This window comes from Mus caroli, chromosome 5, assembly GCF_900094665.2.
Source record: "Mus caroli chromosome 5, CAROLI_EIJ_v1.1, whole genome shotgun sequence".
Lineage (NCBI taxonomy): Eukaryota > Metazoa > Chordata > Mammalia > Rodentia > Muridae > Mus > Mus caroli.
Genome location: NC_034574.1, coordinates 65,703,731 through 65,728,367, shown reverse-complemented (window position 1 = coordinate 65,728,367; position 24,637 = coordinate 65,703,731). Strand labels below are relative to the sequence as shown.

At 42.7% G+C, this 24,637-nt stretch overlaps 1 protein-coding gene across 5 annotated transcripts in view; it reads left to right on the top strand.

Annotated features, from left to right (window-relative positions):
* Window positions 1-23,360, top strand: part of Tec (tec protein tyrosine kinase) — a 108,461-nt gene extending 85,101 nt beyond the window's left edge. For all 5 annotated transcript variants that reach the window (XM_029477184.1, XM_029477186.1, XM_029477182.1 and 2 more), the window contains 9 exons: window positions 1,496-1,536; window positions 3,079-3,251; window positions 5,756-5,821; window positions 11,375-11,429; window positions 14,048-14,127; window positions 16,405-16,538; window positions 19,584-19,658; window positions 20,848-21,019; window positions 21,367-23,360. In XM_029477184.1, the coding sequence (XP_029333044.1) occupies window positions 1,496-1,536; window positions 3,079-3,251; window positions 5,756-5,821; window positions 11,375-11,429; window positions 14,048-14,127; window positions 16,405-16,538; window positions 19,584-19,658; window positions 20,848-21,019; window positions 21,367-21,736 (1,166 nt within the window). In that variant the 3' untranslated portion in view covers window positions 21,737-23,360. The remainder of the gene's footprint in view (window positions 1-1,495; window positions 1,537-3,078; window positions 3,252-5,755; window positions 5,822-11,374; window positions 11,430-14,047; window positions 14,128-16,404; window positions 16,539-19,583; window positions 19,659-20,847; window positions 21,020-21,366) is intronic.
* The last annotated feature ends 1,277 nt before the right edge of the window (window positions 23,361-24,637 follow it).

Sequence of the window (24,637 nt, the reverse complement as noted above, 5' to 3'; positions counted from 1 at the left end):
CTTTCTTTCTTTCTTTCTTTCTTTCTTTCTTTCTTTCTTTCTTTCTTTCTTTCTTTCTTTCTTTCTTTCCCAGATGTGTGTTGCATCAATGCAACTTCTGGGGAGGGAGATAGTGGCCACTCCTCAGGGCTGTTGCCCTGATTCCGAGTTCCTCCACTCTGACTCTTCCTGGGTAGTCATGCTGGCATTCACCTAGCACATAAACAAGAGAGACCCAGGCTTCCAGACTGTTATTACATACCTAGGTAAAGACCAGCCTGACTTGCTGTAGACATGGCTGAGAAGTTACAGCTAGTTAAAGTTACAGAGGCAAGCAGCTGGCCCAGATCTGTCAGGCATGATTCTGCTGGTGGCTGTAGAGGTTCTTCCAACTCTGCCACTCTTTCTCCTTTGGTCAAGGAGTGATGAGAGGACCCAGGGTGCCCACAAGTTTTTATGGGGACAGGGTCTAAATTGGCCCATCCCCTTGACTAGAACTTCATCTGTGTTCACTAACTGGGTAAGCATGTGTCACACTAAACTCAAGAACTGTTGTCATTGTTGTCTTTACAGTGGTACCACCTTATCTTCAGAGAATCTGTCCCCAGTGCATAGAACGTTACATATACTCTTTCTCAATACCTATACACATACATACTAGCTATAAAGTAATTTATGATTTGGACCCAATAAGAGATTAACTACGATACATGTCAGTAAAATACAACTCTAATCTCATGCCACAATCAAAGTTATTAAACACACTTTCTTATTGTGTTATCTTAGTAATAGCAGCGATTTTTAAAAAAATTTCCTTATTGAGACCTTTCAGCTTTTCAGATCAAGGGTCCATTTTTATTTGTGGCTTCTCTTTGGTGTATGTGAGTGCCAGCATTGCTAAGCTTTCCTTCGGAGTCATCAGTTAAAAATGATTGATGTGCCGTGATCCCACCACATTTGATATGGGAGCCGAGATGGTAACGTAACTAATGGAGCAGAGAGTGGATGCAGTGTGGATGTGCTGGACCAAGGGATGATTCATGGCCTGGGAGGGTGTGAGCAGACAAGTAGAGATTGTTATCACATTTCTCAGGAGAGTGCAAATGCAAGCTCTGGAGTTGCTTCATTTAGTATTTTCATACCATGGCTCTCACGCTGGTACAACTCAATCTGTGGGAGGTGAAGCCACAGATAAGGGAACACCACCATAACCAGCATATGTGTTTATTCATCTGCTTTTCCATGATGCTAAACACTGAGCCAGGGCCTCATACTGCTAAGCACCCGCTCTGTCAGACCCCAGCTCCAGTTTATCCTTCGATTCACTTTGAGAATTGAGAATTGAGAAGTAAGAGGCCAGATAATCCAGTGGAGGCAATCCTGAGGTCCTGATGTTAGAGTAGGTGGGGATTTGGGTACAGTGGCTCCCTGTGGACAGCTCACTCTCCGAGACACTAGTATCTTCTGTCAGTTCTTGTGAGACACCACCATGATCTACAGTTATTGGCATTTACAGGTATAAGAAAGACCCTGCCTCCCGCGCCAGAAATAAAGAAGGTGAGTGCTCTCTGCTTTCACATGTCATGTCTTTGTTGCATGTAGTTTTAAAAACATGCTCCTGCTTTAGCCTGGGAGCTACAACCAAGCTACCAGCCCACTCCTGGCTCACTCTCATTCTATCCTGCTTAGCTCCGGGGTCTGCTTAGGGATCTGTGCTACCGGCACTGACCTGGCTTCTCTTTCCTAGCAGCCTTTGCTCCTGGAGGGGTAACGTTACCAGCCCACTCCTAAGATCCTAGAATCCACAGATGAAGGACAGACAGACAACTTTATTACTAGTTGCTGGTTAGGCACAATTGCTGGGCTCAGCTATCTCTTGCCTCAAAGGCATGCCCTTACCAATTATTATCTCCCTTTCTCCTCCTGCCCTAAACTTAATGGCTTGTATCAGCCATCCCCCGCCAATCTCCTGGCCCCGGCCCATGGTGGAGACTGAAGGCCCTAGCTGCCTGGAGACCTTACATGACTGCTGCTCTTTTCTCATTCCAAAGCATGGCAGAAAAAGCCTTCTTCTCCTTCCCTGTGTCTCCTTTTCCTCTTGGGACCTGGAATTCCCACTTGTACCTTCCGTCCAGCAATTGGCTCCTGGCCTTCTTTATTGACAAGTCAAGGACCAATTGGGGAACAAGACCGTAGTAACAGGACCTCCCCTAACTCATCTTTAAGTTGTGTTTGGAATGGGTCTGTGCTTTATTGACTATGCTATGTTCAGCCATGCTGTGCTGCTTTCTTCCAGGACCACCTGAGAAGCAGGTGTGCTGGAGCCCATTTGAATAGTTCTTAATATTAGCACTATCAGCTTAGTTCTTTAGCTTTTGTTGTTGGGGTCAGTTTTATCATTTGTTACCTGCTGGCATTTGGCTGTAGATTGGCTTCAGAGTCATTTGGGAGGCGTGACATTTTAAAGGCATATGTCTGTCTTAAGAACACAGCACAATAAAGGAGTGGCTTTAGAAATTTAATGATATGCCTGTGGAGTGAGATATGGTACAGTAATGTGTAATTTGGACCCAGTCAAGACCTTAGCTGATAGGACCTATGAGTAACTATGGGTGGCTTGCTTCAGCTGTGGACTTATTTCATAGTAGCATCACGAAGAATAAATAAGGAAACCTGTAAGATCCTAAGCATGTGCTTTACACAATGAAGGGACAAGGACATGCACATTGCTCGGAGTGGGAGATCTAGCAATAGAGTCCATGATGCACCCGTCTCCCACCACGTGTGGTCCTTCAGTCTGCCTAGTACCTACTTGTAAGTTCTCATTGCCTCTCTCTCTGGAAAATGATCCTTGACCTGAGGCCAAACAAGCAATTGTCAAGCAAAATCCTTGTAAATACATATATATATATGGGCAGGCTTTGCTCCTCCCTTGAATTTTAACTCTTAAAAATTCCAACAGCACCAGCCTTGTCATGGAGGGCTAGACCTGAGGCTTCCCTCTAGGGTGACTTGTGACTCCTGTAGTGCTTTACGGCTGTGCCTCATGATCCCTTTCAAATAGAAGCTGAACTTGACAATGTGACTCTCTCTGCATAGAGAAGGCCTCCTCCACCAATTCCCCCAGAGGAAGAAAATACTGAAGAAATCGTTGTAGCGATGTATGATTTCCAAGCGACGGAAGCACATGACCTCAGGTTAGAGAGAGGCCAAGAGTATATCATCCTGGAGAAGAATGACCTCCATTGGTGGAGAGCAAGAGATAAGCATGGGTAAGTGCCTCAGTGGTGTGTGACTCTCGGTGGGTGTGAGTCACGTGCCGAGGGAAGTGTGAACACTCTAATTGCTTAGAACAGACTTAGTCCCGCTGACCACTGGTGCAAGCAAACTGAATTTGCATCATCGTGAGGTGCATTCTAAAATTTACTTAAATTTAAATTTATTTTTGTTATTGGTGTGTGTGTCTGTGTGTGTGTTGTGTGTTGTGTGTCTGTGTGCACGTGTCTGTGTGTGTGTGTGTGTTGTGTCTGCCTGTATGCCAGGGTCTACTCAAGGGTAGCTTGTGGAGCTGGTTCTCTGTCAACCTTGCCTTGGGTTTCAGGGATTAAATTCAGGTTGTTTGATTTGAGTGGCTGATTTCTTTACCCACTAAACTATCTCACCAACTCTGAAATATATGTATCCTTAGTGATCACTTCATAAATGCAAATTAATCAATTACCTCCTTCTGGGTGTTTGAATACATTATACTTAGTTCTCATTCACTAAAATTGTTGTCTTCCCTCTCTCCTTCTCCTCCCCTTCCCTCCATTCTTTCTCCTTCCCTCTCACTTCCCTCCCCTCTTCCCCTTCTCTTCCTTTTCTCTCTTCCCTCCCTTCCTCCCTCCCTTCCTTCTATCCCTTTCTTCCTCCTTGCTTCCTCCCCCTCCCCCTTCTCTCCTTCTTTCTTTGTATGTGCGTGCTGGGATCAAACTTGGATCATCGCACATGCTACACAGCGCTCTACATTTTGCTACATTTTTTTTGTAAGAAATAATTTATTGAAACTTTCTTCTAATTTCTCTCTCTCTGTATATTCACAGTATAAGGGAACAACTTGTTATTTGAGTTTTTCATTATCTCTGTCAGTGTGTATATAGGTATAAATGTATATAAGATACATATATATGTATATACAGTAAGCATTACTTGTACAGGTAATTTAAGTCTTAAGGGAAGAGACCATTGGTACGTGCCCCCATACCTGACTTGGATGTCTCCTGTGGGCTTTTTGTTTGTTTGTCTTTTTGTTTTGTTTTACACTTTTCATTTTTGATCTGTTGACAAGATGAGTTTATTTAGCTTATCAAATGAACCATCATCATCTATCTCACGTGGACCGCCTGCTTCTTGGGATGTTTGGCATACCTCTGTGTCATCTCATTTTTGGTAATCTGGTGGTTGGCGTTAGAAGCTTGGTCACCTTAGAGATGAGCTCTAGCTGTGCTGTTGTCGGTGGTACTGAGTTTGCTTGTGGTTCAGGAACTGGCCTGACAGATGCACTGTAAAGTTCTCTTACTGTGTTCCCTCTGGATGCTAGCATCCACGAATGTTTGCTGTTTAGAGCCACTCTTTGACTAGGCGTTACAAAATGGTGCCTTTCCTAACTCTGCCGGCATAGCCAGCATTTCATCCTCCAAGGACCTGCTTTGCAGATGAGTGCATCAGGCCCTGCAGGAGAGGCAGATAAAGCTGATACTGAGCTCTCACCGTTTTTCAGAAGGACTTGATGACTGGCCTTCCTCTGATGATCACAGTGGTACCCAGTAGTTTTTCTTACCTTCGTGGATTCTTTTATGTAGGTTTTGATCCAAAGTAGCCATCATTCTGCTCCTTAGGTCAGTGGTAGCTGCTGCAATTTTTCTTTCCTTTCTGGCTCAGTAAAATAACTCAAGTTCACCTTGTATTTTTCCTCGCCAGACCTGCAGTTTGATATTTCAAGGGAATTCTGCCTCTTTTCAGTCAGAAACTGTTTTATAGATAATAGGTAGAATTCTGGGATTCTATTTGTTAGTATACTGTTACTGCTTCTAGGCTTCTGTCGGTGTGGAAAAATGTGTGCACGTGTGCATGTTTATGATAAGCTTTTACTAAAAGGTTCAGTACTAAATAAAACACTATAAAGCATCTACTTTTAAAAAATTTTTATACATGAGTATCATAACTCCTACTAAACAGTACATAGGAGTTCCTGGGGGCAAAATGGAAGGTTCCTTTGTACCATACAGGCCTTCTCAATTCCTAACAATAATTTTTCCTTTAAAAACGTTTCTCATGATACTAATGCAGAGGGCATGTACTCCCATTGGATGCTGTCCTGCAGTACTTGTTGAGGTATTAGAGCAGCTGGTGACTCCATTCAATGCTTATACGTTGTGATGTAGTAGTTTCGTGAAGACATTCCAAGAAATGATCATTTCTTTACCAGCATCATGGAATATTGGCAAGTTTAAACCCTGATGCTGGCTGACTTTGGGGGTGGGCCGAAGGGAACATCTTAGTCTAGTTTTTGGTTTCTTCATGAGAAATTGGGTATCATAATGTCTGTATATCCATAATCTCTGTGAGGATCAAACATGGACATACATTGTAAAGTGGTGAGACAATACAGATGTATTGAATTACGGGGATGGGTGCGTTTTCGTGTAAACTTTAGGTAACGTGTTTTAGAAGACCAGTTGCCTTTGCTGAAACAAACAGTAAAGTCATTTCTCTTTGTTTGCTTATCCACCTCTAGGAGTGAAGGATATATCCCAAGTAATTACGTCACAGGGAAGAAATCCAACAACTTAGATCAATACGAGTAAGTAGCCTTGTAAGAGTGGGGAACCAGAAACTGTCGTTTTCCTAATTGTGTAAGACATTTTAAAGATGAAGGGATGACTTCAGTGTCTTTAGAAGGTGCTGACATATACTTAATTCGGGTGCCTGCCCTAGTAACAACGTGAGACTTCTCTCTAGAAGACATTTTCTTTGAATATCTTGTGTGGGAATACCATTCCTTCAGCAGGCACTGTTGAACTGGGTTTGAACAAGCACAGCTCAGCTGAGTTTGAAGTAAATATCATTGTTCATTCATTCAAGGTAAGGGAACATTTCCTAGAGGAAATGTTTCATTGTGGTTTTTTTTTTGTTTTTTGTTTTTTTCTCAAGTGAAAATAACACTGTGTGATTATGGTTTTTTCTTTTAAAACTTTGAAAACAGGAAAAAACATTACTAAGGAAATATTTTGAATAAGATTTGACCTTTGTCATTAATGATATTTTTCTTTTTCCACTGGGTAATGAGTGCGTTTTGAGTTTATTTGTCTTCCTGCAATTAAATGGTCTTTGAAAATATTTTCATAGCTGCATTATAACTCATTCAGTCACAAGTTTATAAAATGTTTTTTGAGTTCTTGGCATTGATCTACTGTTGGGTGAGGGCCAATGGCTACAACCAGTATATGGACACATAATAATACAATTGCCTTCTTATTAGAGAGGTATTGGATTATTTCAGGTGGTTTTGCTATAGTAAAATAATTGGGATAACCTCCTCTGCTGCCTTAAACCATCTCTCTGAGATCCTTTGTTGAGACTCCTGATGCATACTGCCCAACTTTACAGCAACACTTCACTTTCTATGTCCACAGGCAGTGCATAGCCAGGTTCCAGTGCACAGCCCATGGGTATCACTGCACTGTGGCCCTCCTGAGGCAGGATGTTAATATGATATGACTCCTTAGAGCAACAAGTGGTTCTCTGCTCTCTCTCCATGATGACATGGGCATCTCCTAATCTAGAGGACCACCAGGGTCTGATAGCCCAGCATCAGTGGCATGGTCCTTTAATGTCCATGCATACGGTGTACAATTATGTACTATATAGTGTGTTTTTATCAAATGGACTGTGTGCCTGACCATCTTTCCACAGGATTGGGATGGAGCTGAAGAACTCTTATTGCCTAACATCTTTGTGTTTTCTGTGTATGTAGTAGATATGCAAATGCTTACCCTATGCTATAGTGGTCTTTACTGTTTGCATAGTGGCATACTGCATAGTTCTGTAACATAGCACTTGAGAGCTGTTGCCTACTTCATGGAGTCTGGGGCGGGGGGGCTTGTAGTAGATTGTAGGTACCATGGGCATAGTGGGCTATATGAGCTAGGTCTTTTAAGTGCACTCTATGAGACTTCCTTAATGACAGTTGCCAGACTATGTATTCCTCTGTAGTTTCCTTATCTTAATAGATAATTATGTAAACTACAGTGGCTTGGCTCTTAAACATGTCTTAGGAAACTATAACAAAATCCTCAGAAACACGAATATGCCCAAAGGCTCAAACTTCAACTGATCTGAAATGACAGGACCAAAGACTACTGATAATATATTTCATGGAAGCCAGACATTCTTGGTATAACTATGAAGATTCCTTATGGCTCACAGGATGTCAAGTAAGGATTGTATTCCTGGAGTTTGTAACTTGGATACACGAGTGTTTGGGTCATAGCGCCACTTGGAAATGTAATCTCATTGAAGAACTTTTCTCCTCTGGATGACTCCAGTGTGGGAGTCCCTCAGCATCTGCCAGGGATGGGAGTCCAGCTTGGCATTATGCTGGGCAGCAAGGCTGAAGGCTGTCCTCAGAGTCCTTGCTTTGTGCCTCCCTATGCTTGGTTCTGTTTTGTTGGGGTTTGCCCACATTTGTTGGGTTAGTAACACATCTTGCATGTCCTCATGGAGGTTGAGACGAATGTGTTTCTGTTTGTTTGGGCCAATTAGGAACCCCAGATCTCTGCTGTTCTTGGGTCAGACCCAGGTCTACCAAGGTTTTCAGTAATGTAGTTTGACCTGTACACCTCTCAACATTTTGGATACTAGAGGTTCATTTCTAGAGGTTCAGAAACACACACACACACACACACACAGAGAGAGAGAGAGAGAGAGACAGAGAGAGAGAGGGAGAGAGAAGAGCTGCTATTAAATAGCTATTGCCAGTCTATTACCAGTTAACTCATCTATTTATTTGTTAATAACTCAATATATCTAAAGGGTCTGTACTTGTGTATTAATATTATTCAGCTGCACATTACTGTAACAAATCCCTGGTTTTAAAAAAATGATTTTGGCTTGTAGTTTTGGAGTTTGGGCTCCATGATATGTGATAGTATTGTTTTAGCATTGTTGTGAGAAAATAACCATGGTGGGAACATGCGCTAGAACAGACCTGTTTGATCATAACTGGAAAGCTGGGAGGAAGGGACTGGGTCACTCTAGTCTCCTCCAGAGATGTGCCCCTGTGGCACAAGAACTTCCTATAAAGACGTTTCAGTAAGAGGTTGCTCGGCCTTCCATTAGTGCCACTCTGGGCACCAAGCAGCCAGCACACAGGACTTTGGCACACAGAGTGAAAAGGATATTGGCACAAGGCACCCCGAGACCAAGTTCTGAGCACAAAGGAGATTTATTTGCCTCAGAGGGACAGAGGACAGGGAGTAAGGAACAACGACAGGAGAGAGATAGAGGAGGAGGGAAAAGAGGAAGGGAACAATGGAGAGGGGGAGAGGTGGGAAGGGGTATTTGTTCTATGGGAAGGGTGAGAGAGGCACAAAGACCACCTCTGGATAGAAGAGAGAGACATGTGACTCATGGGCAAATGGCAGTTTATAAAGGCAAATGGGGAAACCATGTTTGGATGAGGAGTTTAATGTTGATTAGGTGAGCTGAAGGCGGCTTCTGATTGCTGGACTTCAGGGGCTTCTGATTGCTGGACTTCAGGGGCTTCTGATTGCTGGACTTCAGTACTTTGATCACGGGACCTTGGCAGTCAGCCTCAGGAGGAGGAAGTGGCCAAATAAGGGAACAGACCTTGGTGGCTCGCTGCAGGAATATTAGCTAATGGTTTTTAGCAAGGCAGAGGGGATAGTGAAGGGGAAGGCCTGCCAGAGCCATGCTTGCTGTGCTCGTGCTGACTAGAATCCCTTTGGTGTGGGTAGAAACCACAGTCTGTCTAAAGGATGCAAAGATCTTTTTCAGGAGTCCGGAGATGCTGCAGAAACAAGTCTCTAAAACAGGTTTCTAAGAGCAGCTTCCTGTGCCAGCATCCTCTCTGTCTCTCTGTCTCTCTCTGTCTCTCTCTGTCTCTCTCTGTCTCTCTCTCTCCTGATGCCTTTATCCTTTCCTGGGATCTGTGTTTACAGTGTGAGGAGAGGACTACCTTGTTTTCCTGGCTATCTTACTATCTTCTTAAAGCCACATTGTAGCTCTCCAAGTTTCCTGCACCTGAACCAAGTTTCCCTCCCTTGCTTTCACCGCGGAGATCTAAAACTGGACCTTCTGTTTGTTGATAAATAAGAATTTTCTAATTTACACATCTTGCTAGTTAATAGTGACTAACTAGCTACCTTTTCTTAACCATATTGTGTGTGTGTGTGACAGTTCTGGGATCTGACAAATATTTCTTATATCATCAGAAAAGCTTTAGAGATAAAATGAATCCCTTCCAATTTATTACCATATTTCAATTGCATTCATAAACAGCTTGATCATATGGTCTGCACTGACCATAGTACAGTTCTGTTGAATTTGGCCTCATTTCATAAAGTGTGATGCACAGGTCGATCCTTCCTAACCTTGGCTCATCACCACAGGCTCCAAAGTCATTACAGGGTATTGCACTTTTCTAGGCATTCAGGTGCTCTCTAAAAACACTCAGGTGACAGACAGACAGCTTTCTTATCTTGCATTTTGCTTGTTGTGATTTTACCTTTCTCAATCAGGGGGGAGCCTTTGAATTCTCTTGTCTAGGGTGTCTGAGGCTAAAATCCAGAAGCCTGTTGTATGAATTTTGCGGGAAGAAGCAACACACACACACACACACACCCCTACTGAACTCACAACAGACCAAAATCCAACTTGGCGAACCAGTGAGTTTTATTGGAATCACTTATGGGAATATGGGTGAGGGGTCACTTACAGGAACAGATATGACTCCAAGATAGATACACCGCCAAAGCCCACCTCAGCATGGGAACCTAGAGCACACTGCACAGCCTGCAGGCAGCTCCACAGACTGAAGCACATTCTTCCCAAGTGACTCCTCTAATCCAAACCTCTTTCAGACAGCTTGGCGAGTTTCAGCTTCTTCTTGGTGACCTGATAGTCTTTCATTCATCTTGTCTTGCCTGTGAGTGACTCTCAGCAATCTTTTACTGTTTATTCCTAGAGAGGGAGTAGATCAGCAAATCTGGTCAGTTTCAGGGACTTCCTGAAGCTTTTTTTTTTTTTTTTTGACTTCTTTACCTTCTGTGTTATGGAGCTTCCTTCAGGATGGAATGTTTCAATCCCAGAGAATGTGCTACCCAACAGGATCTTTAATCACTAGGCTGGGACAATAGTGGGAAATTCAGATGACCAAAGAGGCCCCAGTGACTTTAGGACTTTTGAGGTTTTTAGGAATTTGACTGTGATGGAGGATTTATTGCCAACTCAAAACATCTAGCAAAACAAACTTAAAGTTGAAGGCCCGAGAAAATGATCTTAGTCATACTCTTTGGGGTCCATTTGCTTATAGTCACACGGAGGCATGATACTGGGGGGAGCTGAAGGGCAGACTGTCTCTAGGATAAGGAAGGGGATGGCAGTACTCACAGAGTCTTCTCAAAGGCCAAGAAGGGACAGATATGTGTGACTCAGGGTATGGACCAGGTGGGAAGGAGGGCAGGTACTCAGGACAAGGCACAGAATTGATGTAGAGGCTAGGGTAACCACAGGGTCTAGGGGTGCTGGACATCAGGAAGTCTGGAGTGCCTGGATGGCTGTTCAGGGTTGTTCCTTCTTTCTTGACCCTTGAGCTGTACATGAAATTCAGTGAACTGGTACCACAGTGACACGATGACCAGCCACACAGGTAGATGGGGACTGGAATAAGATATAGTTTGAATTCAAGACAGTAATGTAAAGTGATATTTCTTGCGTGGGTTAGTCATTGGAGCAAGATTCATTCTTGTTATGAATGTTGTCGTAAAACATGGGAACTGATTCTTTTGTTAAATGGTAAGGACTGATGAAATATGGCACCTCCATGCCCAGAACTTGTATTGATTTGCAAAGCTATCCTGTGACAAATTCAGGTTGTGACATACAAATAACCTTTGATCCCATCTAATACATGAGGGCATGCATAACATGTGGGTAAGAAACGCCTTGTGGTATATTCATGATAATTCGTCATTGCTATTGAGATTGCGAGTGTTCTTACCGTGGTTGTGTATCTTATTGATGTGTTTGTTATTGGTTTCCCATATTAGCTTTCTAGTCGTACTATGCATGAAAGGTAATTTTCAGAAGCTGACGAGCATCTCTTTCTGATCAGGTGGTACTGCAGAAATACCAACAGAAGCAAAGCAGAACAGCTCCTCAGAACGGAAGTAAGTGTGCGCCCTCGGTTTGCAAGTGGCATTTCAGCCCAGGTTAATTTCAATAAATCCTTCATGTGTTGTTCTGTATACTTATTCCTAAGGCCTGAAATGGCTGTGATATAAATAAGATACAAGCTGTCTTTTTCACAAAACTTAAAGGAGAGTACTGGGGTGTTAGTTTACTGGAACAAAGAGCCACAAAGCGAGTGAACCTCAAACATCAGAACTTCATCACTTACAGTCCATCCCTGACAACATGGTTGAAGGGACTCGGGCTAGCTTGAACGTGGTAGGCATGGCTCTAGCAGGTCTTGCCCTTCTCTCCTTTTCCCTCTGCCTGGCTAAAAACTGTTAGATCATAGTCCTAAAGCCACCGAGGTCCATCTCTTTATTTGGCCACTTCCTCCTCCTGACTATGAAGGTCCAGCTATCACAGTATTGAAGTCTGGCAATCAAAAGCCACCTTCGGCTAACCAAATTAACATGACCAATTAAAATATAACACTGAATCCTAGCCCATTCTAAGACACACCTCCCCTTTTTTCTCATTTGTTGGGTGTTTTTCTCCAGGAGTCAGAAATCAACCACTTTAACTTTTCTTTCCTGCTTAATAAATGATCTCTCTGTGAAAACAGGTGTTTGGGTGTAATTTGTTTCTAATCCAGGGTCCAGGAGGGAACCCCCACTGTGCAGAGGGGTCTCCTTCAATGGTCAATAGGATTGATTGCTTCTGGGACCTGTGATGGAGGGCCTAAGTCCCTCTCCTTGGCTTGGAGACAGCTACCCACCCTCCCCACTTTATCACTGTTTTTCTCCATGCACACATTTCTGTCTCTGTTTACATCATCTCATTTAGTAAGGGTACCAGTCATACTGAACTAGAGTCCCCTTGATGACTATATTTTAATTTAATGACCTGTGCCAACCCATAGTATGTCAAAGTACAGGCACATTCGGAGGCTTAGGACTCAGCTCTTTGGAGTAGAGCAGAGAGACTGTGGATGGGCCCTCGGGAATCTGCATTGTGAGGGACCACCCACCCCTGAGCAGCGTTTACTAAACCACTGGTGGCTCATTTGCTGCTTTGATTTTAGCGTTTCAATGTATTTTCTTTCTTGCTTGGTTTTACTTGTTTTAGGATAGTTTACCTTAATATTATGTGTTGTACTTTATAAGTGAAAACTTAATAACCTGTAGTCACCTGTTGTAATAAACATGATGAATTTCTGAAACCTTAAAGTGAAATTAGAGGGAAAGACAGTATATGCAAGGGGGAAATTGTGCTGAGCTGAGGGGGGCCTGGTTGCTCTAGGGCAGCTTTCTTCATGCTCCAGGTCTGTAAGATAGGGAAGTTGGCCCAGAAGCCGAGGTTTCAGCCTCCACATTTTACTTTCTAGTTGTTTTACTTAGTAATAGTTCAAGATGTTGGCTCTTCTGTGTGTGACCAAGGCTTCGCTGAGCACTGAGTGTAGGTTATACTACAAGGCTTGGTCCCACCCTAGGATCCTTACTGGTTTCCCAGAGACCACACACCCAGAGCTGTTGGTTTCTGCTACCTTGACAGCTTGGCCTTCAAATTCTCTTTTGTCTCATTGGCAACTGACTAGTCAGGTGACCCGGGGAAAGTTACCTCATCTTTTTGTGTCCCCTCTCCTTACCTGTGAAATAAGAGAAGAAAACCAAGAAAGTGTATTACTCAACTGGCTGTTAAATACTCAAATGAGCATTAAATTACGTATGAGGCTACATTTAAAAAGATTAGGTTTTCAAAATGGTAGCTATTATTATTATTATTATTATTATTTAATCCACGAATTCATGATCATAATTATTATCTCAAATTGTTATCAGATAGACTTGGGGGGCTTTTAGTTCCACTGCCTTTCTTATAAATAAGAATAGAAGTTATTTTTCAACTCTGAAACACATTTTTTGTCTTGAAGTAATATGAAAGCTAAAGAACAGATATGGATATGGTGCCATTGACAGCGAAGTGTCTGAGATATATAACTTCCATTTCCTGCCCTTCAGCTGGGCTCTGGTGGGAATGTCAGCATTACTCTGCATGATTTGAATTTCTGTGGGAGTCACCCCCTCTCCTGTGCTATGTATGGCATTGGATGCTGAATGACACAGGAAATCGAGGGTACTGAAACACGGTCTCGTAAAGAGCACTGAGGTTTTTTTTCGGGATAAAGGCTGTGTGCTAGGAATTGACACTGCGAGGGATTGAAAGCTCCTACCAAGCATGGGGATGGCATGACCTGAAACCTAGAAATAGATTCTCAATGGTTACTTTCACAAGCCTGTGGCTTACAGCACCGTGGGACCTACCTGGTAGCACTGCAGAGGTCCTGAGACACTAGCTGCAGGCCTCACTTCAGCATGGCTGCGAGGCTGTAGTCAGGGACTGCGAGTGTGCCTCCTCCAGTCCTTTCCAGCCCAGGAGTTCCGGGCAGAAAGTCATGTGTGTGGAAAATTCAAGGGGCGCTATTCAGTTGCTCTTGTTGACAGCTGAGTTTTCTACACAAAGGGTGATCGAAAAACAATGACGTTAAACTCTTGAATCTTTGCCAGGGCACTAGTAACTGGAATTTAAAAAAGGAATTTCTTCATTTGGTTTTTAGGATAAAGAAGGTGGTTTTATGGTGAGAGACTCCAGTCAACCAGGCTTGTATACAGTCTCCCTTTACACAAAGTTTGGGGGGTAAGTCCTTATACTCTGGCTTTTTTTTAGTGGTTGCTTTATTTATTTATTTATTTATTTTATTTTATTTTATTTTGTGTGTGTGGGGGTGCATGGGTATGCAGCACGTGCATGTTGTGAATGTGTGTGTGCAGGTGTGTTCACCTGTGTGTGTATGCAGGTGGGACGAGAGCTTGGCTTCCAAATACCTTCCTCAGTGGTTTCTCTATTTTGTTTGTTTGCTATAATTTTCCATCCAGGGTTTCTCACTGAACCAGGAGCTCACCCTCTGGCTAGCCTCACCGACCAGTGGGCTCTTGGGATCAGAGAGCCCACTCTCTCTGCCTCTTCCCACCCTTCAACCCTGCAGAGCACTGAAGTTCCAGCCACACGCTGGCGCATCTAAGCTTTCTAGGAGTGCTGGGAACCTGACCTCATGTCCTTACACTTTCATAGCAGGCATTCCATCTGCTTGAGCTATAATTTTTTTTCTTTTAATTCGGTGTTTTGATAGGACCTCCTCCCATGTTGCTTGTATGTGGTCCTAATTTTCAAATAGGAATTTTCAGCATTAGAAAAAAAAATGTAATCTTTAGTTCTAAAAGCTGAGCTATTTTATGTCCTCTTCTTTTTCTCTCCAGAGAATTTCCCTATAGTTTTTCAAATATGTGGATGCGTGTGTCTACATACATGTGTATCTATGTATACCCAAACAACATACACATACAACATGTATGTTGAGAATATCTATGGAAGATAATTATTGTGCCCTGAGCTATGCACAAAGGATGCTACATGGAGTAGAGTGGGCTTTAGTAGCTTAATGAGGGCCCCAGACAGGCCTGCATGCAGCCATGGTAGTATAAAAGTGTGTGTGGGGGGGGAGGGGCTGTTATTAAGACACATTTCACTTATTCCTTAGTGACATCTAAGCTGAGACTTTATAGCAAGACAGGAAGAAGCCTGAGTGAAGGGAGACTTGCTGACTCAACAGTGAGAGGAGATGGTGAGGGCAGAGACGCACAGGGAAGGTCTGAGGTGAATGTGGAATGACAGAGATGACAGGGTAAAGGGAGGTGGGGTGCCTACGACAGGCTGACAGATGTAGAAGCTGACTCCAGGTCGCCTCGGGGCCAAGGAACCCAAGCTCCACCCTAAGGGCGATTATGTATCATCTCGAGAGCATTGGAAAGCAGAGTTCCTAGAAACCTGTATTCTACAGAGATACCTACAAGGGGCGCTGTCTCTGCTTAAATCCAATCCGTTCCCTTTGAGAAGGGAGAGGGTTCTAGGCACTGCAGGTCTAAGTCTCTGCAGGACAGAAACGAACAGCAAATTAAAATTCTACTGCTGCTGACCTGATGGTTCATGGTCTCATTTCCATTCTCATGCAAGCAACTGAGTTATTATTGTGACCACTTTCAAGACTTCCACCAGTTGATGTGAGTCAAAAAGCTTAGGGCATAGGAAAAGTAATATTTGTGTCAGGAATAGAAAGGAGCCCGTAGAAAGAGATTCTACAGAGATTGCCCTATAGATAACATCCACACATGAAGTTCTGTTAGTACTACCTGCATGGTTGACGTTAGCTTTCTGCTCCCAGAAATAAGACTCCGACTCCAAGTATATTTACAAATACCTTGGTCATATAGCTAGGCTCTTCTCTGACTAGAATCATAATTTAAGATAACCCATTTATTTTAACCTACATTCTGCCACATGGCTGGTTACCTGTGCTCATGTGCCATACATATGTCTGTCTCATTACATCTTTCCCAGGCCAATCTCCTGCCTGGCTCTCTTCCAACATAGCATACCTCTGGTCCAGCAATTTTAAATCATTGAGAGTAGATAGACTGGTCCAGTTTAGCAGCTCCTTTTCTACTTGTGTCTTCTTTATTTTGGCCTCTCTCATAGATGATTTGTAATGCCATCACAGCCGTAGAACTTATAGCCACCTTTATTTTGATAATTTAAAACAAGTAAAAACAACAAATACAACTATTATTATTATTATCATTATTATTAATTGAGACAGAGTGGTTAGCTTGGGCTGTCTTGGATTTGCTCTGTAGATAAGGCTGGCCTCAAACTCACAAGGAACCTATGTGTCCTTGCCTTTGCCTCCCAAGTGTAGATATCAAAGGCCTGGATTTATTTATTTATTTATTATCTATGTACCCTTGAAAACATTTATATCAATTCTCATTTCTTTTTCCCTTCTTTGGAGATTAACACCTATGGATAAATACACTTATGCTGGGTGTAAAATCCTGTTTTATTTTGTCTTTCTAATAGAGAAGGCTCATCAGGTTTCAGGCATTATCACATAAAGGAAACAGCAACATCCCCAAAGAAGTATTACCTGGCAGAGAAGCATGCTTTCGGGTCCATTCCTGAGATCATTGAATATCACAAGCACAATGCGGCAGGTGAGTGGGCTATGAAGACCCGTTTTGAGTATTAGTGATCATATGCTCAGATATTGTGATGGATTCTTCAAAAGGTAGATTTTTTTTGTAGTTATCTCTAAAGTGTGACTGAAGTAGAATTATTGCATATTAAGAACATTCTGTATCCAGAGAAAACCCAGAAAGCATAATAGACTTCATAGGATACCATGTTCCCATTACAGGACTGTAGGTCTTTAATATCTGTGGAAATTTCCACCTTTGTGGGTTTTAGCCTTGGCACTAAACTAAAATTCCAAGATATGCCTACTTTAAGAGCAACCTAGGAGGCTAGTTTGGAGGATCATGTGAGTCAGAGAATTCAATGCTAGTCTGAGCAACACAAGGAAGCCCCCTCCCCCATCTCATCATGTAAATGTGAAAAATGTGTGTGGAGAGGGCATAGATGCTTTCAGATGAGCCAGGGGTTCAGTTAATGCTAAAGCTTTCCAAGAGACAGAGTACATACACTTTGCAATTCATAGTGAGGTTATGTCCTGATAAAAGCGGTATAAACTAAAGATGCCTTCAGTACAAAATGTATTCAATACAGCTAATCTACTGAGCACCCTGGCTTTGTCCCATGGTACTCTGTAGAGTACCAGGGGGTGACCCTCCTGGTCACATGACTGGCTGGGAGTGATGGCTCATTACACCTGGAAAGTATCCTGTCTTACAACACTGGCCCAGGAGAAGACACAGTTTACTCTCCCCAACAAAGGTCTAGTTTAAAAGAGATGATTTTCATGGTACGCACATTGCTGTGGTCCCGTGCTAAAGCTGACCCACCGAGACGTGAACCACTGAAGGCGACAGATGATCGGATAGCATGTCCCACAAGCTTTTTCAACAGCCTGAATCTGTGTTACATCCAACACCAAACAAACAGCAAGAAATAAGGCTTCCACAAGCAGGTTTCCAGCCTTTTTGTACTTTAACAGTGCAAGCAGCTAATGTGTCCAACAGCTGGTTGCTTAATTTCACTTGTGGAAAATTGGCTTATGAGTTTTTCATCAAAGGCCCTCTTTACAATGTCTGTTGCTGTTCTCTGAGGTCCTTTATTATTTTATATATACAGAGCATAGGAAGAGTTATTGAGATGTAATTTACATACCAAAAAATTCATCCATGTAAAACACAGGGTTCAACACCTCTTAGAATGTTTACAGTGTGCCAACGGTCACATCACCGTAATCTTAATTTTTTGAACACTGTCATCATCCCCGCACAAATAAATCTTGTACCCATTAGCAGTCACCCATGCCCTGTCTGCACCAGCCTAGCCCCAGGCAACCACTAACCCACTTTCTGTCTTAGTAGATTTGTTTGTTCTGAACAGTTCATGGAGATAACAATTTATACTGTAGCTGGGTTGTTCTGTTTTGTTTTTTGTTTTGACACATTGTAACATTTTTTACATTTGTCCATGTACTGTGCATTCCTTGTTGAAATAATCAGAAAAGATAAAAATGATCAAGGCCTGACCTATGGGAATTATACATAAATTACTATGCCGAGCCTTGATAATATTTGCCTAAGTGTTAGGTACCCAGTCCAATTAGAAATCTGTGTTTAGTTTTTAAATTATTGCCCGTGTCAATGTAATGGTGCTAAAAGGTGAGATAAACAGCTGACCCTCTAGTTGGCAGTCTTGGAAGCTGTCTTAACACACCTACTTTGACAAGGTCTCTCCTTCATCGGTGGAAACCAGGATGCAGCCTGGGTCTGCACCAGCTCCAGATGTGATGACACTAGAGGAGAGGCTGATGGGGATTCTGGACTGAGGAAATCCCCAGGGTTTTGTTGTTGTTTTGCTTTATACGATGGACTCGCTGAGCATACTCTTAGACATTGCCTTGTGTGTTCTGCTCAAGCGTGCCCTGTCCCTGCAAAGAAATCCCGAGGAAGTAGAAAATTTAAAGCTCTGGTTTTCAGTCAGAGAAGGTGTCCACTCCTTTTTATTTTCAGATGATAATCTTATATTCATGTGTTTTCATGGAAATAGGGTTTCCTTTCATCAGCGTACTCATCTACAAGTGGGTTTGCTGGGTTTTCTGAAATTCTGTGCTCAATACTTGAGCAATTAAGCCAGGCATGGTGGCACACATCTTTAATCCAGTGCTGGGGAGGCAGAGGCAGGGACATCTCTGAGATTGAGACAGCTGGTCTATAGATTGAGTTCGGGAACAGCCGGGGCTACACAAAACCAAAAAAATAAAACAAACAGGCAAAAACCAAAATCAAAACCAAACCAAATCAAACCAAAACCAAAACCAACTTGAGCAATTAATTCTTAACAGTTTTTTCAAAAAACGTTTTTATAACCCTGTTCTGATGATAGTCTCTTATTCTTATTGTATTTCTTTTCCTATTTTTTTTTGTTCTTCTGTGTTTAAATTTTTACCACTATCTTAATTTATTTAGCTGACATGCATTTAATGCCTGCTTCATATAAGAAACCAAGCCTTTGAGGGGAGTACAGTGAATATTAAATGGTGATCAGTCCAGATGCCCACACAGTATGAAATGTGCTGTATAGAAGATGTATAGCCCTGTCTGGATGCTCCTGGAAGAAGGCCCCCACTTCTTCTTTGAGGCTCTAAGCCACTTAAATGATTTGATCTGCCTCACTGATTTCCAGTGGCTGATAATCCACACCCCAGATTTTAGTGCTAATGTCAGGAACACTGAGTTACATCAGGTGAACTGCTTTAATTTTTAGCTGACTAATAAAATCCTCTTCCATAGTTCAGATCTCATATTTAAAAAGATTAGTAAGTGCTGGGAATCTTCTAATATCCTTTACAATATTAGAGGAGAGCGGAAGCTGGCCTTGCGCCAGATACACACTGTATTAAGAGGGAACTGTACGGAACGGTTGAAAGCCTGCTCTGCAGCGCCATGTGTCTACGAAGAGGAGGCTTCAGTAATAAGCGAATGGTGTTTCTTGGGCTTTTCTTGTTTAGCATTTGACTGAGTATCGTGATTAGGATAAAATTCAGCTGCAATCATTTCTTTCATTTTTAGGGCTTGTCACCAGGCTGCGGTACCCGGTCAGTACAAAGGGGAAGAACGCTCCCACTACTGCCGGCTTCAGCTATGGTAAGACTCACTTGGAAGTTGCATTGGCCAGTTTTATTGGAAAAGAATCCATCTCTACAAGATGAATGGAGACCTGTAGAATTCAACTCTAACCAGAATTCTAGAGTGCAAGCCTAGGTCCCTGTAGCCCTGAGAGCCTCAGCAATTCTACCCGTCTCACAGTGCCAGCGAAGGATGCAGAGTGGCAAGAAGCAGAGAGAGGAGGCTTAGTCACTGAGCCTTAGGAAGAGGGACTGAAGAAAATGCCTCTGAGTATACCCATCAAAGGCTGCAACAGAGAAAGGCTTGGGGCAAGGCAGACAGGAGGTCCAAGTGTGGCCTGGTTGATAATTATCTCAGATCTAGTCCTGAAAGGGGGTCTGAAGAAGTCTTTATTGCCTGAGGGGACAAGCTGGGTCTAAGGAGCTAACTGTTCTTGCACAAGGATGCAGCGTTGCTATTGTGAATCATTGCCTGTACGTGCACCTGGTGGGTCTGTCCGCCCTTGGGAGATGTAGTTATTCATGGAATCTGAGGTAGACTGTAGGTTTAGGACAGCCCTTGGAGACATTTAGTGTCTTAGAGGAGTATCCAGAATAGGGTGTTGTAAACCTGTAAGATGCCTCAGTTACTCCTACCTCTCTGTGCCTTCATTGGGAGGGGGGGGATGAGGGATGGGGGGGAGGTAAGTTAGCTATCATCAGGTCTGACATAGATGCTCTTTGGGTGATTAACATGCTGACATGTACAGGTATGTGACCAGAAGTAAATGAGACAGATGCAGTCAGAGGCAGAGATGCCAGCCTTTCACCCTGCTGGGGTCACCCTGCAGGCCCCAGTGAGGAGGACTCAGTGGTTTTAGCCAAAGAGTTCTTTGCATGCAAGTTTTACAGCTGTTTTTAATGCATTCATAGAATGGGTTTTTAGAAGATTATACTTTATAGTAACACTAGATTTTCTGTTCTCATCATTATTTATAAAAACTTTCCATAGGTAAAAACTAAATACATCGCTGCTAAAATAGTTGCCATTGTGGTGGTTTTCACTGGCTATGCTGGCTGGGTGTCTGGGTGTCTGGGTACAGGCTGTAATTCTGTTCAGTATCTTATAGTAATTATTACTGTGTTATTCAGGGCTGTGGGGTTGGTCTCTTCCCCATGACTTTAGGCTGTTTCCTTTGTAAGGCATCCTTTCCCTGTCTGTCTTACAGATAAGTGGGAGATTAACCCATCAGAGCTGACCTTTATGAGAGAGTTGGGGAGTGGACTGTTTGGAGTGGTGAGGCTTGGCAAGTGGCGGGCCCAGTACAAAGTAGCCATCAAAGCTATCCGGGAAGGTGCCATGTGTGAAGAGGATTTCATAGAGGAAGCTAAAGTCATGATGTAAGTTTCTATTATTATTATTCTTTGTTTTATGTGTATTTGGTATTTTGAATGCATGTATGTCTGTGCATCATGTGTATACATTGCCTGCAGAGGCCAGGAGAGGGCACCAGATCCCCCTGGGACTGGAATTATAGGTGGTTGTGAACCACCCTGTGGGTGCTCGGGATTGAACTCAGGTCCTCTGGAAGAGCAACCAGTGTTCTTATCCACTGAGTCATATCTCTAGATCCCATGATGTAAATTTCTAGCTCCTCTCTTTTGTATTAAAAATTGGCCACACCCAGCACATCTGCCTGCTGGTTTGTTTTCCTGTGGTAACTCTTTGTGTCTGTCGTCGTTCCCAGGAAGCTGACACACCCCAAGCTGGTACAGCTCTATGGTGTATGCACCCAGCAGAAGCCCATCTACATCGTTACTGAGTTCATGGAAAGGGGCTGCCTTCTGAATTTCCTCCGGCAAAGACAAGGCCATTTCAGCAGAGACATGCTGCTAAGCATGTGTCAAGATGTCTGTGAAGGGATGGAGTACCTGGAGAGAAACAGCTTCATCCACAGAGACCTAGTGAGTAACCAGAGTCCTCCTGGCCTCCCACTGCTGTGGCTTCCTACACCCTGGCTGGATCCCATTGTCCCGTTGGGTTACACAGAGAGCTTTTGTTGTATTACTTGCCTGTTTTTGTCCTTAGCAAGATTTCATTATTTTCAAACTTGGTAAATTTCAATCACTTGATAATTTCTAAGGAAAAGACCTTTATTAAATCTAATAGTGTACAGACTTATTATCTCCAAGCAAGTTTCCGTGAATTAATTATTTGAGTTCTGGGAGATTCCCAGGAGATAGCTCGTTGGAGCAGACTTATTTGATGTCATTGTGTTATAGATAAGAGTGTTAGCTTTGGGGGAAGTGAAAGAGGCTTGCCTATTGTGAGAAATGGGGAAGTTAGGCTTAGCCTTGACCTTCAGACCAAGTCTCCAGCTCTTTCTGCTTTAAGTGCTGAACAGAAACTACCAGAGAAATCCTGAGCTCAACTAAGAGGGAATTCTGGGAGTTTTCATTCCTTCTGATAATAATAGGAAGAAAAATTAAAAAACAATCCAACCCAGTTCTAAAGGGCTGTGGTGGAGAGGTTTCTCAGTTTTCCTCCTCTTCCCTCTGATTTTCTTTCCCTCCCCTGCCATTCTTCACAGTTAACACCACTGTAACAAATAATACTGTAACCATAACAAGCAACACTGTGACTGTAACAAGTGACACTGCAACTGTAACAAGCAACACTGTAACTGTAACAAGCAACACTGTGACTGTAACAAGTGACACTACAACTGTAACAAGTGACACTGAGACTGTAATAAGCAACACTATGACTGTAACAAGCAGCACTACGACTGTAACAAGTGACACTGTAACCATAACAAGCAACACTGTAACTGTAACAAGCAACACTGTGACTGTAACAAGTGACACTGCGACTGTAATAAGCAACACTATGACTGTAACAAGCAGCACTATGACTGTAACAAGCAACACTGTGACTGTAACAAGTGACACTGCAACTGTAACAAGTGACACTGCAACTGTAACAAGCAACACTGTAACAAGCAACACTGTGACTGTAACAAGCAACACTGTGACTGTAACAAGTGACACTGTGACTGTAACAAGCAGCACTATGACTGTAACAAGCAACACTGTGACTGTAACAAGCAACACTGTGACTGTAACAAGTGACACTGCCACTGTAACAAGCAACACTATGACTGTAACAAGCAGCACTATGACTGTAACAAGCAACACTGTGACTGTAACAAGTGACACTGCGACTGTAATAAGTGACACTATGACTGTAACAAGCAGCACTATGACTGTAACAAGCAACACTGTGACTGTTACAAGCAACACTGTAACTGTAACAAGTAACCATCTACCTTGATCAGTCTACCAAACCACCAGGATTCGCATTGTGTCCACCCTCCTTTAGCCTTAGCTGCCTTGTGATAGAGCTTGGATCTGTTTCCTTGGAGCAGGAGCAGCAGGGTGCTTTGTTGTAACCTCACCTGACATAGGCCTTACTTTTGTACTGTAAGCTCCTTTGATAAGGAAGTGAATATTATTCCTATCTGCAAAGGAAGTGAGTAGAACTGGATAAAATATCATCAGGTGCTGGGGAGATGGAGGAGTTTGGACCCAGAACTTACCTTTAGAGTCAGGACTGTAACTCCGATGTCATTTCTAGATTTAAAGCATAGTAACAATTGAGGATTTGGCAAGGTGACTTGATCTCCTCGGTGTGTTGTGGGGCTAGTCCTAGTCCATTCTGAAAATTGGATCTGCAATGTGCACTTCATTGTTTGGCTCACAACATCTTGTTAAAGTTCATACCATTTAATAGAGGCAACAGGCTTTGTAAACTAGATGTGACATATAACATTAGCTTTGATGATTATGTGTCGCTATGACAACGGCTAATTGTCATGTAGAAACTCATGAATTAAGCATCGTTCTAGTTTTGTTCTTGGAGAATGGATGCAGACGGAATACTTTCATGACTCTTGCACTTGTCCGTACAGAATTTATTTTCTTGAAAGTGAGTTTTGAAATTTTTTTTGGCCAGTGATATTGATATAAATCCCTGGAAGGTTTTAACACCCTTTAAAGTATTAATCCTGCCATGCGAGAATAAGATTACTAACACAACTTTTGAGCCAAATTTGAAGCAAGCTTTATTAAATTCTGACCAGGATGGTGAATACTAGCCAAGTCCATTCCCGGGATTCCCAGAGAATGGCTGCTAATTACATAAGCCCAGTGCTTATTAAGGCAAACCTATTAGGCTATAGACTTTTGACTTTGTCCAATCAGGGACAAGCATATATCCTAGCATACTTCCCAGCTACAGTTATACACCTTCTGCTTACATGTGACCAAGCACATCCTGTGCACCTGGGGTAACCACCCTTGTTTACAGAAGTGAGAACACATGGCTTGTGGTCGTAGGTGGACCACAGTCTTCAGCATTCCAGGAAGTTTCTGTCCTGGAAACAAGTGAAACTTACAGGTTAAAGAAATTTTTATTTTACAGATCTTTTAGGCACAGCAGTTTAAAACGTAAAACGTAACTTTTGCCCTCACAAAAGGAAGTGTTGAATGTGCCTTTCCCCTGAGTAAAGTGTTTCATGGGCTTGCAAGTGACAGTGCCATGGCTGTCCTCCCGGGAAGGTGCAGATAATTCAAGAGATGGGCATTAACTGTCACTTGAGAGAGGCTCTTAAATGTGCTCAGAGGAAAGGAGCTCTGGGGAATTATCACACAGGAAAAACAAGCATCCGACGAGTGAGGGAGAAACCTTGCCCCATAAGTTAGGGTGTTAAAAACACCATTATTTTGCTTCTGAGAAGCCCTCTGTCATTCTACCAAATTATTGTATTGGTTCATGTAATTCTTTTTTTTTTTTTATTTTATAAAGAATAAATTTATTTATTTATTTTTTATTTTTTTAATATTTTTATTACATATTTTCCTCAATTACGTTTCCAATGCTATCCCAAAAGTCCCCCATAGCGCCCCCCACTTCCCTACCCACCCATTCCCATTCTTTTGGCCCTGGCATTCCCCTAT